This window comes from Alosa sapidissima, chromosome 8 (assembly GCF_018492685.1).
Source record: "Alosa sapidissima isolate fAloSap1 chromosome 8, fAloSap1.pri, whole genome shotgun sequence".
In the NCBI taxonomy this organism is placed as follows: domain Eukaryota; kingdom Metazoa; phylum Chordata; class Actinopteri; order Clupeiformes; family Clupeidae; genus Alosa; species Alosa sapidissima.
In genome coordinates, this window is record NC_055964.1 from 18,800,025 (window position 1) to 18,811,977 (window position 11,953).

General features: G+C 44.2%; 1 protein-coding gene across 2 annotated transcripts in view; it reads right to left on the minus strand.

Annotated features, from left to right (window-relative positions):
- Positions 1-3,989: 3,989 nt before the first annotated feature.
- si:ch211-166a6.5 (clustered mitochondria protein homolog) overlaps positions 3,990-11,953 on the minus strand; it is a 21,104-nt gene continuing 13,140 nt past the window's right edge. Inside the window, exons 10-27 of one of the 2 annotated variants that reach the window (XM_042100847.1) lie at positions 11,807-11,953; positions 10,811-11,331; positions 10,415-10,488; positions 10,027-10,131; positions 9,700-9,800; positions 9,195-9,347; positions 9,039-9,101; positions 8,557-8,792; positions 8,320-8,404; positions 7,984-8,137; positions 7,621-7,760; positions 7,446-7,526; positions 6,680-6,805; positions 6,192-6,301; positions 5,867-5,960; positions 5,554-5,682; positions 5,348-5,424; positions 3,990-5,238 (exon numbers count right to left, since the gene is read on the minus strand). The exon at positions 11,807-11,953 is cut by the window's right edge and continues 57 nt beyond it. In XM_042100847.1, coding sequence (XP_041956781.1) covers positions 4,695-5,238; positions 5,348-5,424; positions 5,554-5,682; positions 5,867-5,960; positions 6,192-6,301; positions 6,680-6,805; positions 7,446-7,526; positions 7,621-7,760; positions 7,984-8,137; positions 8,320-8,404; positions 8,557-8,792; positions 9,039-9,101; positions 9,195-9,347; positions 9,700-9,800; positions 10,027-10,131; positions 10,415-10,488; positions 10,811-11,331; positions 11,807-11,953 — 2,940 coding nt within the window. In that variant the 3' untranslated portion in view covers positions 3,990-4,694. The remainder of the gene's footprint in view (positions 5,239-5,347; positions 5,425-5,553; positions 5,683-5,866; positions 5,961-6,191; positions 6,302-6,679; positions 6,806-7,445; positions 7,527-7,620; positions 7,761-7,983; positions 8,138-8,319; positions 8,405-8,556; positions 8,793-9,038; positions 9,102-9,194; positions 9,348-9,699; positions 9,801-10,026; positions 10,132-10,414; positions 10,489-10,810; positions 11,332-11,806) is intronic. The other variant, XM_042100848.1, reaches the window with a different exon arrangement.

Consider the following 11,953-nt stretch of genomic DNA (forward strand, 5'->3'; position numbering starts at 1 on the left):
TTGAGTTTGTCTCCACCACGTATTGATGTTACAATTTCAACCCCTTGAATTTTCAGGCTTGAAGGGTCACTGTGGTGTACATCCTTATAGTGCTTGGTCATAGGATCTTCATTCTGTACTCTAATTGCATACTTGTGTTCATAAAAACGCTCTTTAAGTTTTCTTTTCGTCCTGCCAACATAAAAACATCCACATGGGCATTTCAGACAATACACCACATATTCAGAATTGCAATTGATAAAACCATTCGTCTTGTATTCTCTCTGTGTTCTCGGGTCATGCACTCTTACTTTGGACATCTCCTCCACAGTGTTTACAAGAACCACATTTATATGTTCCTCTTAACTCTGTCTGTAGCCATGTTTTTTGTTTGGGGGCGGGGAGGTAGCTCCTTACAAAATCGGTTTCCCATCCTGGGAAATAAGGAATTCAAGTCCTCTGCCTTAATGGTATCTGTCACAACAGAGTGTGAGAAAAGGACGGCAATAATTGGTTCAAAAATGGTGCAGGTCATTGACACTCCAGGCCTGTTTGATACATCTGTCTCCCATGAGAATATACGGGAAGAGATTGGGAAGTGCATCACCATGTCCTCACCAGGACCTCATGTGTTCCTGCGTCTGATCTCTGTGGGACGCTTCACCCAAGAGGAGAGGGAGACAGTGAAGATGATCCAGGAGATCTTTGGAGAGTACTCAAAAGCGTACACAGTTGTGGGCTACACTAGAGGCGAGCTTCTGAGGGAAGAAAATATTGACATTAAGGAGTACATACAACAAAGTCCAGCCGACCCTGCAGGCTCTAATTGAGGACTGTGGTGGTCGGTACCACGTCTTCTGCAACAAGGACAAAGACACACAGAAACATCAGATCATGTCTCTTCTGGGTAAGATTGACAGAATGATTCAGCAAAATGGAGGAAAATTCTACACCACTGCCATGTTTGAGGAAACAGAGGCAAATATCAGAGCAAGAGAGATGAGACTGTTACTGCAGAGAATGGAAAAACTGGAACAATCAAATACTGACAAAGATGTCGCTTTTTTAGTCAGTGAAATATCCAAGATCAAGCAGGCACTGGAGAGGAAGCTTAGGAACTTGCGTGATAATGGTCTCTGAGAGAAAGACGAAGACATGAAGAAACTTGAAAAGTTACGAGCCAACCTCGAGATGAACCACGAGAAGAAGATCAATGAAATGGATAGCAAAATCTTTGCTGAACTTGCCAGTGCCCGTAACGGTATTCACAGAAAAGCAGAGAGAGCGGAGGCAAAAGCTGTAGCCAAAGCTCTAAAGCAAAACCAGAATAATTGCACCATATCATTATACTGATTAGTCTTAGCTATACCAGAGACTTTCTAATGTGGAGACACAGCACTCAAAAAATACTCCATAGAAATGCATGGGGCTAGTTTGTCACGCCAATATGGCCGTTGTCTACACATATCCCACCCCTTCCTCGGCAAAACATGTGAATACATTGAGCCAATCATATGGTGTGTTGTGAAGACATCGTGCCAATCATGTGTTGTGATCTCGCCGCTGGAGCAAGATTGGTGTCGTGAAGCCTTGCGCACGCGCAGTTCGACCCAAAGACTGTGCCCGATGAGTGCCCATAAAACGTTGGTATATGGCCGCCGAGTGGAGGGACTTGCCTAAAAGGACTTTGGCTATACTGATTGCAGTACCTGTAATTAGGCTACCTTAGGCTATTCAGCTCCAAATATTTTGTTGCATTGCAAATTTGAATAGTATACCTAATTGATTATAGGGATGATGCTTTAGATCTTTGACAACTGAGAGACATTTTTGCAATATATGTGACATATTCGAATAGTGACAACTTTTCAAAATGCTACTGAAAACAAATTGTTTGTGAATATGAAGGGAAGAATGGAGAATCAAGTGATGAAAGTTTTTTCCAAGACTTTCATGTTATTGCCCTATAAGCTAAAATTTGAATAAAGACACATTTTCAAAGTCCAACATGCAAAACTCATCATAGTCACTCTGGGCCCTAGAAGTAGGTCTAACTAAACTGATTTTATTCACGCTGCTAGGCAGCCTGGATTCTATGGACTTTGTTTTCACCTCAACGAAGGAACCAATGACAGAATGGAGGGAGGGCAGCAAGACGATGACGACACACCAAAGCCGTTATGAGCTATGTACAGATGCATTTGGTAGACATTCGTAGCGCCCAATAAACGGCTCTGGGCATTCGTAAACCACGTTTCAAATACGAGAAAATTAATGTCTAGTTCCCAGACCCCATCTCAATGAGATGAGGTCTGACGTTAGCCAGGCTAAGCTTATGTAATAATGAGACAAAATCCATTTGATAATTTTAACACCATGAGTAAGAGCTTAACCACAAACATTTAGGATTTAGCTCAACACTTCCACATGTCACACAATAGCTATAATTCATGCACAAGAACACAAGACTGCCAGTCAGGATATACCAAGTGAAAATTAGGTAATCAATCTGATTTGGTCGCTAACATCTGCTCACATCACATGTAGTTAATATTAGTTGAAAAACATTGGTTTTACCCTTGTGTCCTTTATATATTACTCTTCACTTATGTAGGAGTAAGCAAACTAGAACAGCCTAGCAAAACCAACATACAGTACTTTTGCTAACATTCCCTTTTCCCTTAGGCTAAAAAGGGGTAACGTAACAAATTGGGGGCTTATCCGGGATGAACTCAGGACTTGTCACACCCAAAGAATGTCCTACCCTTAGGCTGTTGTCAGCTGTTTATTTATGTTTTTGTTCCATCATCCCCATAATGACATCATAGAGATACTAGGATTATGTGCTTCTTGGAAATATTTTGATGCTTCAACTGCCATAATGTTGCGTGGTCAGTGTCAGTATCAGTGGTTTGGTAGTTTAGTTGTATATTTTTACCCCTGTTCTTGATATCGTTTTGAATGCTAATGTCGTTCAATTATGATTAGTGAGCAACTGCTATTTGGGTTCTGGGATTCATAAAGGAATCTTAAATTGTCATGGTGTCTTCAATGTCTTTTACAAGGATACAAGGATACAAGGAAGTTTATTGTCACATGCATATAGTTACTGGAAGTAAGAAATGCAGTGAAATTATGTCTGGTGTCAGCCTATTTGTGCATTAATAGGGGGGGGGGGGGGGGGTAAAAAGTGCAGTAGAAGAGGGGTTTAGTAGATTAAGTGGCAAGGGCTGCATAAAAAAGGTGGGGGAGGATTGGGATTGGGTGGGGGGCACCAACAAGGAGCACCCAAGAGCAACAGGGGCAAGGAAAAACTCCCTTACCAAGGAAGAAACCTTGGGCAGATCCACGGCTCAAGGGGCTAACCCAACTGCCAGGGGTCTTGGTGTGTGTGTTGGGGTTGGGGGGATGACAGGGGAGATGGGATAGTGTGCTGTGTATGTGGGGAGTGGGCAGTGTGCAATATGTGTATTGGAGAAGCTTCCTCATGAGACAATGTGCTGTGTATTGGGGGGGGGGGGGGGGGGGGGGGGGCAGTGTGCTGTAAGTATGTTGGGGATGTGTGTTGGAGAAGCTTCCTGATGAAATAATGTGCTGTGTATGTAGGGGGGGGGGGGGGGGGGGGTGTTGGAGAAGATCCTGAAGACAATGTGCTGTGTATGTGGGGTGGGGGGGGGGGGGGGGGGGGCGGGCAGTGTGCAGCAAGTATGTAGAGGAGGCTTACTGTAGCAAGCAGTGTGCTGTATGTATGTGAAGTGATGACAGTGATGATGTAAGTGTGTGTGTTGGGGGGGGGGGGGGGGGCAGGGACTTACTATTGCAAGCAGAGCATGGTAATTTATCATGGTATATTATACAATGTGGCTAAAAAGAGAGACAACTATAACTTTATATTGTATCATTGCTTTAAGTATCAAATATGCAGTGGTGTTGTGTCTACATGAAAAGCAAACTGAGCTTTAACCGAATCCTATTAAAAACACACAAAAAACAACTATCCACAAAAACCATCTGTTTTGGTGAAAGTGTCTTGTTTATTGTAACCATTTAAAAAAGCCTTCAGACAGACAGCAACATCCCGTTCCCATCACCAGATACATGATTCACTGTAGACAACATGAGGAGACCACAAAACAACAGTCTCCTCTCTTCTCTCAACTGCTTTCTATCCCTCCTTTTCTAGTGTCTCTTTTTTTTTTTTTTTAAAACAATTTTACCTCGTCATTCTTTCATGTCATTCTCTTCTCACTCTGCCCTCGTTATGAAACGAGTCAATTGTATTTGTGAGAGAGCAACAGATTTTTCTGGTCCAGTTTTAAGTCTTGGGGGTGTAGACATTTGGGATAAAGGGAATGTGAGTAATACATTTACAGGGAATAACCATAATAAAAGGGTGACTGTAAGGCTTTTTTTTATTTTCTAAATTCTAAAAGTAAATCAGAACAAAATACTGTCCTTGGATATGATATCAGTGCTGCAAAATGTCACCTTGCATGGTTAGAATCAAAGCAAATCCCATAGTAGTACTATGAGGGTTGTGGAAATTTTATGAGTTAGGGCTTAAACATCTTCAAATATGGTATAGCCTTGGTCACTTGGTGGCAAAAAGCATGGTTTAGCCAGTGATTCTCTAGTTGATGTGTCATTTTGCTCTAATTGGTTTGTTCACTCTGCCAATGTTCACAAATCCTTATTTCTGATTGGTTGCTCAACTCTCACTCAGAATTTTGCAGTGCTGGCGTCACTTCACCGTTGGCCATGATGCTGTCTCTTCCATTGATCATGGTGGCTTCAGATTGGGAATCCGTCACCACGGAGACACCAACCTTTGACCCTGATTTGCTCACAGCAGTCAGGGCTCCATCTTTTGTGTTGTCTTCTTCCTCGTGAGATCCAGACACCCCGTTAACTTTTGGCTCTGCCTCTTCTGATTGGTTACTGGCTGCTGTGGAGTGCACTTCACCATTGGTCAATTTTGATAGGTCCTCATTCCTTGTGGCTCCTCCTTCCTCGTCTGTGTCACTTGCTGAGCAGTTTCCATTGAGGATGGGTGACTCAGCGTTAGCAGTAGAATTCAACTGACCGTTAGCTCTCTCATCAGGTGAGGGAGTGGTTTCACCCTCGGCAACCTCTCCATCATTGGCCGATTGTTCTTCAGGTTGTCCATTGGCTGTTTCTGGGGTTTCAGATTTTGTCTCTGTGGCTTCCTCCAATGCCTTCTTTTCTCTCAGTTTTTCTTTCATCTGAAGAAGTTTCTCACTAAAGGGAAAGAGTTGAATTGTTTGTAGTTTAGCTTACTACCAAGTGTCATGTATCAGGCAGTACTAATACTATTTGGCTTCAATGACTTATGAACAAGGTCACTCACTACCTGTAGGAGGTCTTGAGGATGCCATTGACCAGAGCCAGCTGTTCGAGTGTTGTGTCTGTAGAGGGCGCCAAAGTCTGGACACAAGAAACAGAACATTGAGGTTGTGAACAATAAACATGAGTCTAGTGTTCCAAAGGACAGAAATCTAAACATTCACACCAAAATATCATAAAATCTAGTTCTTAATGTGTCAATCATCTTACCTCAGGTGTGGTAAAGTCAGAGAGCTCCGATCCTCCCTGACGAAGGGAGCGCTCCACACGCACAGCCTGCTGGGTAATTGCTGTCAGGAAATCAGCACTGCATTTGGTCTGGGGATGGTCCTCGCCACACTATGACACAAAAGTGTGCATATAAATGTTAACTTGGTTTTAAATTACAGATTACACTATTGAAATGAATAAAGATAAAGACATATTTTTACATGGGTTCACTGTTGTTATAGTTTGTTTGCATGAGTGTGAGTGTGTGTGTGCGTGCATGCGCGTGTGTGTGTGTGTGTGTAACTTGTCTGACCTTGTTCTTAAACACTGTCTGGGCTTCCCTCTCGTGGGTCATGGCTGCCCTGTAGTCTCCAGCTACACACATCTTCTGGGCCAGCAGATGGTGACTGCATACACATGACACAACACAAACTTAAAATCCATGATATTTGGTTTTCATTGCCATAGACATTATAGCAAATCACTAAGCACTGGATGTGTCCAATCCAAATAAAGAAAGGAAATCCTTATGACAAATGAGATAATACCGGTAGTTCATGTATTGTCTTTAACATCCAATATCACAGAACTGCAATGGTGTATGCACTCTTGCAATAAGGTATGGATTCATGTCTTACTTGAGGGCAGTCTTGACATCCATGTCTCCCCTGAAGGAGGAGTTGATTTTGAGGGCATTCTGCAGGTACTGGATGGACTGTGGTCCCTGTAACACTAATCCCAGGGAACTCTGGGATAGGAGCAAGGAAAATAGGAGGCCACATCAGGATGTTACTCATACATTTCATGACCTAATTTACTTGAATGTATTACAGACATCCGCTAGCACTTGTTTATGTGAGGTTTTATAACTGGACAAAGAATCAGCCACGATAATGTCAAAATCCACATGAATCTTTCCTTATGGAAAGGGAAACGGCATTGAAGGGGTAAATGATGGAAGACAGAGTTTAGATGGGATTAAGAATGGAAGTGTGTTTCACAAGGATTTATAGGCAGAAGAGACAGGGGCAGACATTTTAAAAAGGCAGGAATAGCCACTGGGGTATTAGCATTAGTGGATTGTGGTTATGATGAGTATGATGAGTAACTATGAGTAATGACTTACATCCAGGGTGGCGATGTAGGGGTGGTCTTCTCCGTGCACCAGCAGCATGAGGAGACGAGCGCGGTACAGACACCGCTGTGCCAAGGCCACCTCACCGCCACAGTACACATACACCGCCAACAGAGCCTACATAGAAAGAGAGAGAGAGAGAGAAGTCAGAGAGAGAGCAAGAAACAACAAGTCAGAGAAGTTGAGAGAGAGAGAGAAATAGAGAAGCGTCGCTGCTTGGAATGTGATCGACCTGGATTTGCTTATCTCTGTAAGCCACTTTAAAAAAACATCTCCTAAATTCTTAACCTTTACCTTTACCCTCTACCTTTGTTAAGTAACCTCAGTTAATACAACATTAATAATACAACATGACACAGGATACAACGGCTACACACAATAGGCTCAGACACGCCACAGGCTACAGTATAACTGGGATCTGTAAAGACATTCCTTCACAGTAAAGCATGCACTCAGACTATAACTGGGATCTGTAAAGACATTCCTTTACAGTACAGCATGCACTCAGGGTATAACTGGGATCTGTAAAGACATTCCTTCACAGCACAGCATGCACTCAAGACAGCCGCACCACCAGTACCAGTGCAGCATGTGCTGTATACAGTCAGTCGGCAGTCGTTTAGTCGCTTAGTGTTATGGTTAAAGATTGTTCCTGTGTCTCACACACACTGGTTGACGGTGTTGAGTAGGTTGCAGTGTAATAGGAGAGTTAAGTAGGTGTAATGTTGTGTTGAGTGTGTCCTGTCTCCATACTTACATACTGCTTGATGGTGTTGGGGTGGTCGAAGCCCAGCACTCTCTCACTGATCACCACCACCCTCAGTTGAACACTACGAGCCTGGAGGTGGAAGGGCAGAGCAGAGCATTATGGGTAGTATATCAACACACAGACACAGACACTGATACAGACACACACACAGAGAAACGCATACCTCCGTGGGCCGGCCCTGTAGGTAGGCTGCTTTGGCCAGCAGACTGAGACAGCTACAGGCCTCCGGGTGAAGGTCATCACACACACGACCAAACAGATAGGCCGCCTCCTTCAGCTGCTCATACCCCCTGTCCAGCTGGCCTGAAGACACACACACACACATTTCAGAGTGAGAAACAGATAACCATAACATATTTCAGACAAATTTACAGTAGTACATCCAAAAAAAAAATACTGTATAGTTAATGAGACATCAAGAGAGAGAGAGACAGCGACAGAGAAAGACTGAGAATATTTGTATTGTATGAGGGAGGGATCTACACTTGCTCATTCAGTCATGACAAACACACACAGACACATGTACCTTTCTGCAGGTAACCCTGGGCAGCACGAAATAGCCGTGAGGCATCCTGGGTCGTCATGGTGAGGTGTTTCACCACAGGTAGGATGTTGTACACGTCGTCAGGTCCGATGGGCGCCTTGTTACGGTTATCAAGGACATAGTCTCTGAGTCGCAGCTGTGACACAGGGAAACAAAATTGCAAAGAGCATAAAGTACACTGTCCGCTCATAGGCTGTTCTACTATTCTCTCAACAATATTTTTCACTCTGCTCACTTTCAGTAAAATCATGTGACTGTGTTTAACAGCTTTCCTTTGAGTTCCTATGAAAGTCTATCAACACACTTCAACACACTTACCTGTACGCCGGTCTTCAGACAGAACTCCCTCAGTAGAGACATCTTCTGCACTCCATATTGCTCCACCAGGTGGTCAGCATTGGTACTGCAACAACATTTAACATACTGTACGGTAAGCCAATGTATAGCAAAATGAATTAATTAAGACGTCTATCAAAACATCCCCCCTCTTCCTCTTCTGTGTAGGAACATATTATGGCTGTGTGTTAATGGTTGAATACTTGTTTAATGTCTCACCCCAAGCCCTCTGTAAGACCATAGGTTGCTTTGGCGTCCTGACCAATCAGGCTCCACAGTTCGTTCCCACTGAGTGTGCTCCAGGCAGTGCTGTCGGAAGCCCCTCCCCCTCCACGGCCTCGCCTCCTGGAGCGCTTCTTAGGCTCCTCCCCAGCAGAGGCGGAGCCATGGTGTGGCAGCAACAGACAGCAGAGGAAATGACTGACAGCTGCTGACAGACTTGACACCTCCACAGACTGAGAAAAATAAGAGACACAGAGAAAAAAATACTTATTTACATGATAAGGACTAAACTATGTTTTCAGTAAATGTTCAACTAATGTTTCAGTGTTTCAGAACTTGGGGGTATCATGGGGTACAATGGGGTATCACGAGACAATTCAGTACAGCTTGTTAAATGTAGGCAAGTTACTATTTGTAAGCAAGGACACGAACAAAGTGTACAAACAATAGTGTGCTACTGTGCAGTATACAAAACCAACCTGTAAGAAGTTGTTGAAAAGTCTTTTGGCTGACCGCAAGACAATCTCAACATATGCCAATCTCTGAAAAAACAGAGGGAACAGAATATCAGACACAGTTCTGGAAATTTGCCTAGAGTGAAATGATGTGCCAACAGGTGTCTAAATTACACCTACTCTTATGTGCCGAAGACGATCCTTGTCTCCTGATTTGTTGATGGCTGTGGTCAGCTGACCCAGGTACCGCAGGTTGATTCCTCTCTCATGCAGGACACGGCAGAGAGCAGCACTATCTATTGGCATCTCGTGGCAGTGCAAACAGTCTTCCAACTACATAAACATATAAATAAACATATTTCTCATTCAAGGATGCTGTTGAATCATGCATCATATTTATTATTTTTCATGGAAGGCTGTTCTTACACGATGTTGCACCTTAATATTGTGTTTTACATGTTTCATATGTTTTCGCTATAAGTGAACTTTTCCATGACCATCACTGGCACCATACATAGGATCATAGTAGTAAAAAACAATGTTTTATGCAGTAAAGGTCCCAGATTTAATAGCTCTGTCTACCTCTAATGGATAGTGTGGACAGTAGTCTACTTAGCACTGTAGTGCAGCTCTTATGTACTGGATGTGTTGACAGACTCCTTCAGGTAGTATAGTGTAAGCTCACCAGTGCTGGTATCTGATGTGTGAGAATGAATGAGCTGGCTTCCTTCAACAATTTCTTCTGCAGCTCGATCGCTGCCGTCTCAGAGCTGGCAAACTCAACTCCTACACATACACACACACACACACACACACACACACACACACAAATCAACATTTACACACAGATACAAGCATAAAAAGGTTTTAAAGTTATGAGGCAAAGAAATGGGATAAAATTATATATTCAAGGCATTATAGAGTAGCATAGGTAGTCACAAAAATATAGGAAGCAATTACAAAAAAAATATTATTCTTTTTCGGTACACTTGTAGTACAGGAGAAACCATACCTGGAGTGAAAACATTGGGGTTGAAGCGCATCTCAAAGATGATGTCACTGATGGAGCCCACATCTTTGCATGCCCCTCTTACTGCTTCTGCCCCTCGCGGGTCACCTGGGCAATACACACACACACACACACACACACACACACGCACGCACCATACACAAAAGTACAACCGCACACACACACACAGATATATTTAGGACTAGGGTTTGTCATACACATCAGTATATCATATATTCATGTAGTGTAATTGTATAATGTTAACTGTGTAAAACTATAATTGTTGGCATTAATACAATGTAATGAAAGGTTCAGTAAAGTAAAGTGTTACAGAGATGAGACACACACACTATGGGAGTGCTACACACACACACACATTTGTGCGTCTTACCAGGTTTCACACATTCCTCTACTCCTCCGTTCTCCTCCATCCTTTCTCTGACTCGTTGCGTGAACTGGATGTTTCTGACAGAGAAGAGGAGGGTAGAATCAGGTGGAGTATTCACACACACACAAATGCATGTTAATCCATCCCTCTGTCCATACATTCATGTCCATCTGTCCATACACGCACGCACGCACGCACGCACACACACACACACACACACACACACACACACACACACACTAAAAAGCATATACAAATTAATAGAATTGTCATTAATAAAGATCAAATGCTCCATATAAATGCAGAGATCACACAGACACCTAGACATCATATACAGTAAATGCACAGCACACAGACACCTACACTTACAGACACATTCATCCACACATAAACACTCACTTGTGCTGGATGAAGGCTTTGACCAGCTCAGGCCTCAGGCGGCAGAGAGCGTGAGGGAACCTGCATGGCTCTTTGAGGTCAGAGGTCGCCGCTGCTTGAACACCCTCAGCCTTGCCATCCCCTTCTCCGTTCTGGTCCTCCTCTGCAGGCTGGTAGTTGGCGTCGGCAGGCATGGTGCGGAACACATCGAGCACGTAGTAGCGCCCGTCGGCCCCCAGCAGCCCTTGGGCATCCACGGAGGTGAAGAGGGGCACCTGGTGCCCGTTGGGGCCAATGACGGCGTGCCTCTGCAGGGACAGGCCCTTGGCCGACTGGGCCAGGAGCTCCAAGAGCTTCCTGCGGAGTGGGTTCTCCAGGGGGCCCGCAGCGAAACCATACAGGAGGCCCCGAGGGGCCCCGGCCTCTGAGCCCTGCGAGCCGGGGGCCAGGCCCTGCGCGGAGAGACGCACCCCACGGTAGTCCACCACCGCTGTGGGGAGCGTGTGGAGACCCTGGAGATCCCCTTCCAGCTGGCTGTAGGCCTGCATAGACAGCAGGGGGCACCGGTTAGCACTTGGAGCAGGGCAGATTGGGGGATTTACATGTACATGGCTGAATAGAAGAGGGGCGTGTTTATGTGCGCATAAATTATAGGTGGGTGGAATAACAGTGTTTAAGAGGTTAAACTTTACATTAGTGGATTGATTAAAAGTAATGAGTTGACAATGGGGTAATGGGGTATCATATGTAAATGTTTTTTAGCTCATTTAACAAATCACCATTGATAAATTGGTGAAAACGTCATTATATAAATGTATCAACAGAATAATATACTTTTCATATTTTACACGCTCCAAAAAATGGAAGAAATAACACATGATGTAAGTACATGACATATGTGGAAATCAGAACATAATTAATGCCTCTTGTCAGATTATAAAGGTAACAATTTAGGAACATGGAAGTCATGGTTCTTGTGTCATACAGTAGGTTGTGGGGGTCAAAGGTCACTGGTACCTGAACAGCCCTGAGCTCCAGACGCTGGGCGGCCCTCTTCCCCCTCTCCCCTCCTAGATGGGCAGCGGCTGCCCCGCCCTGGCTCAGAAACACACCACTCCACAGGAAGGCCGGCTCGTCCATGGCGCCGTTGATTGGGTCCACACA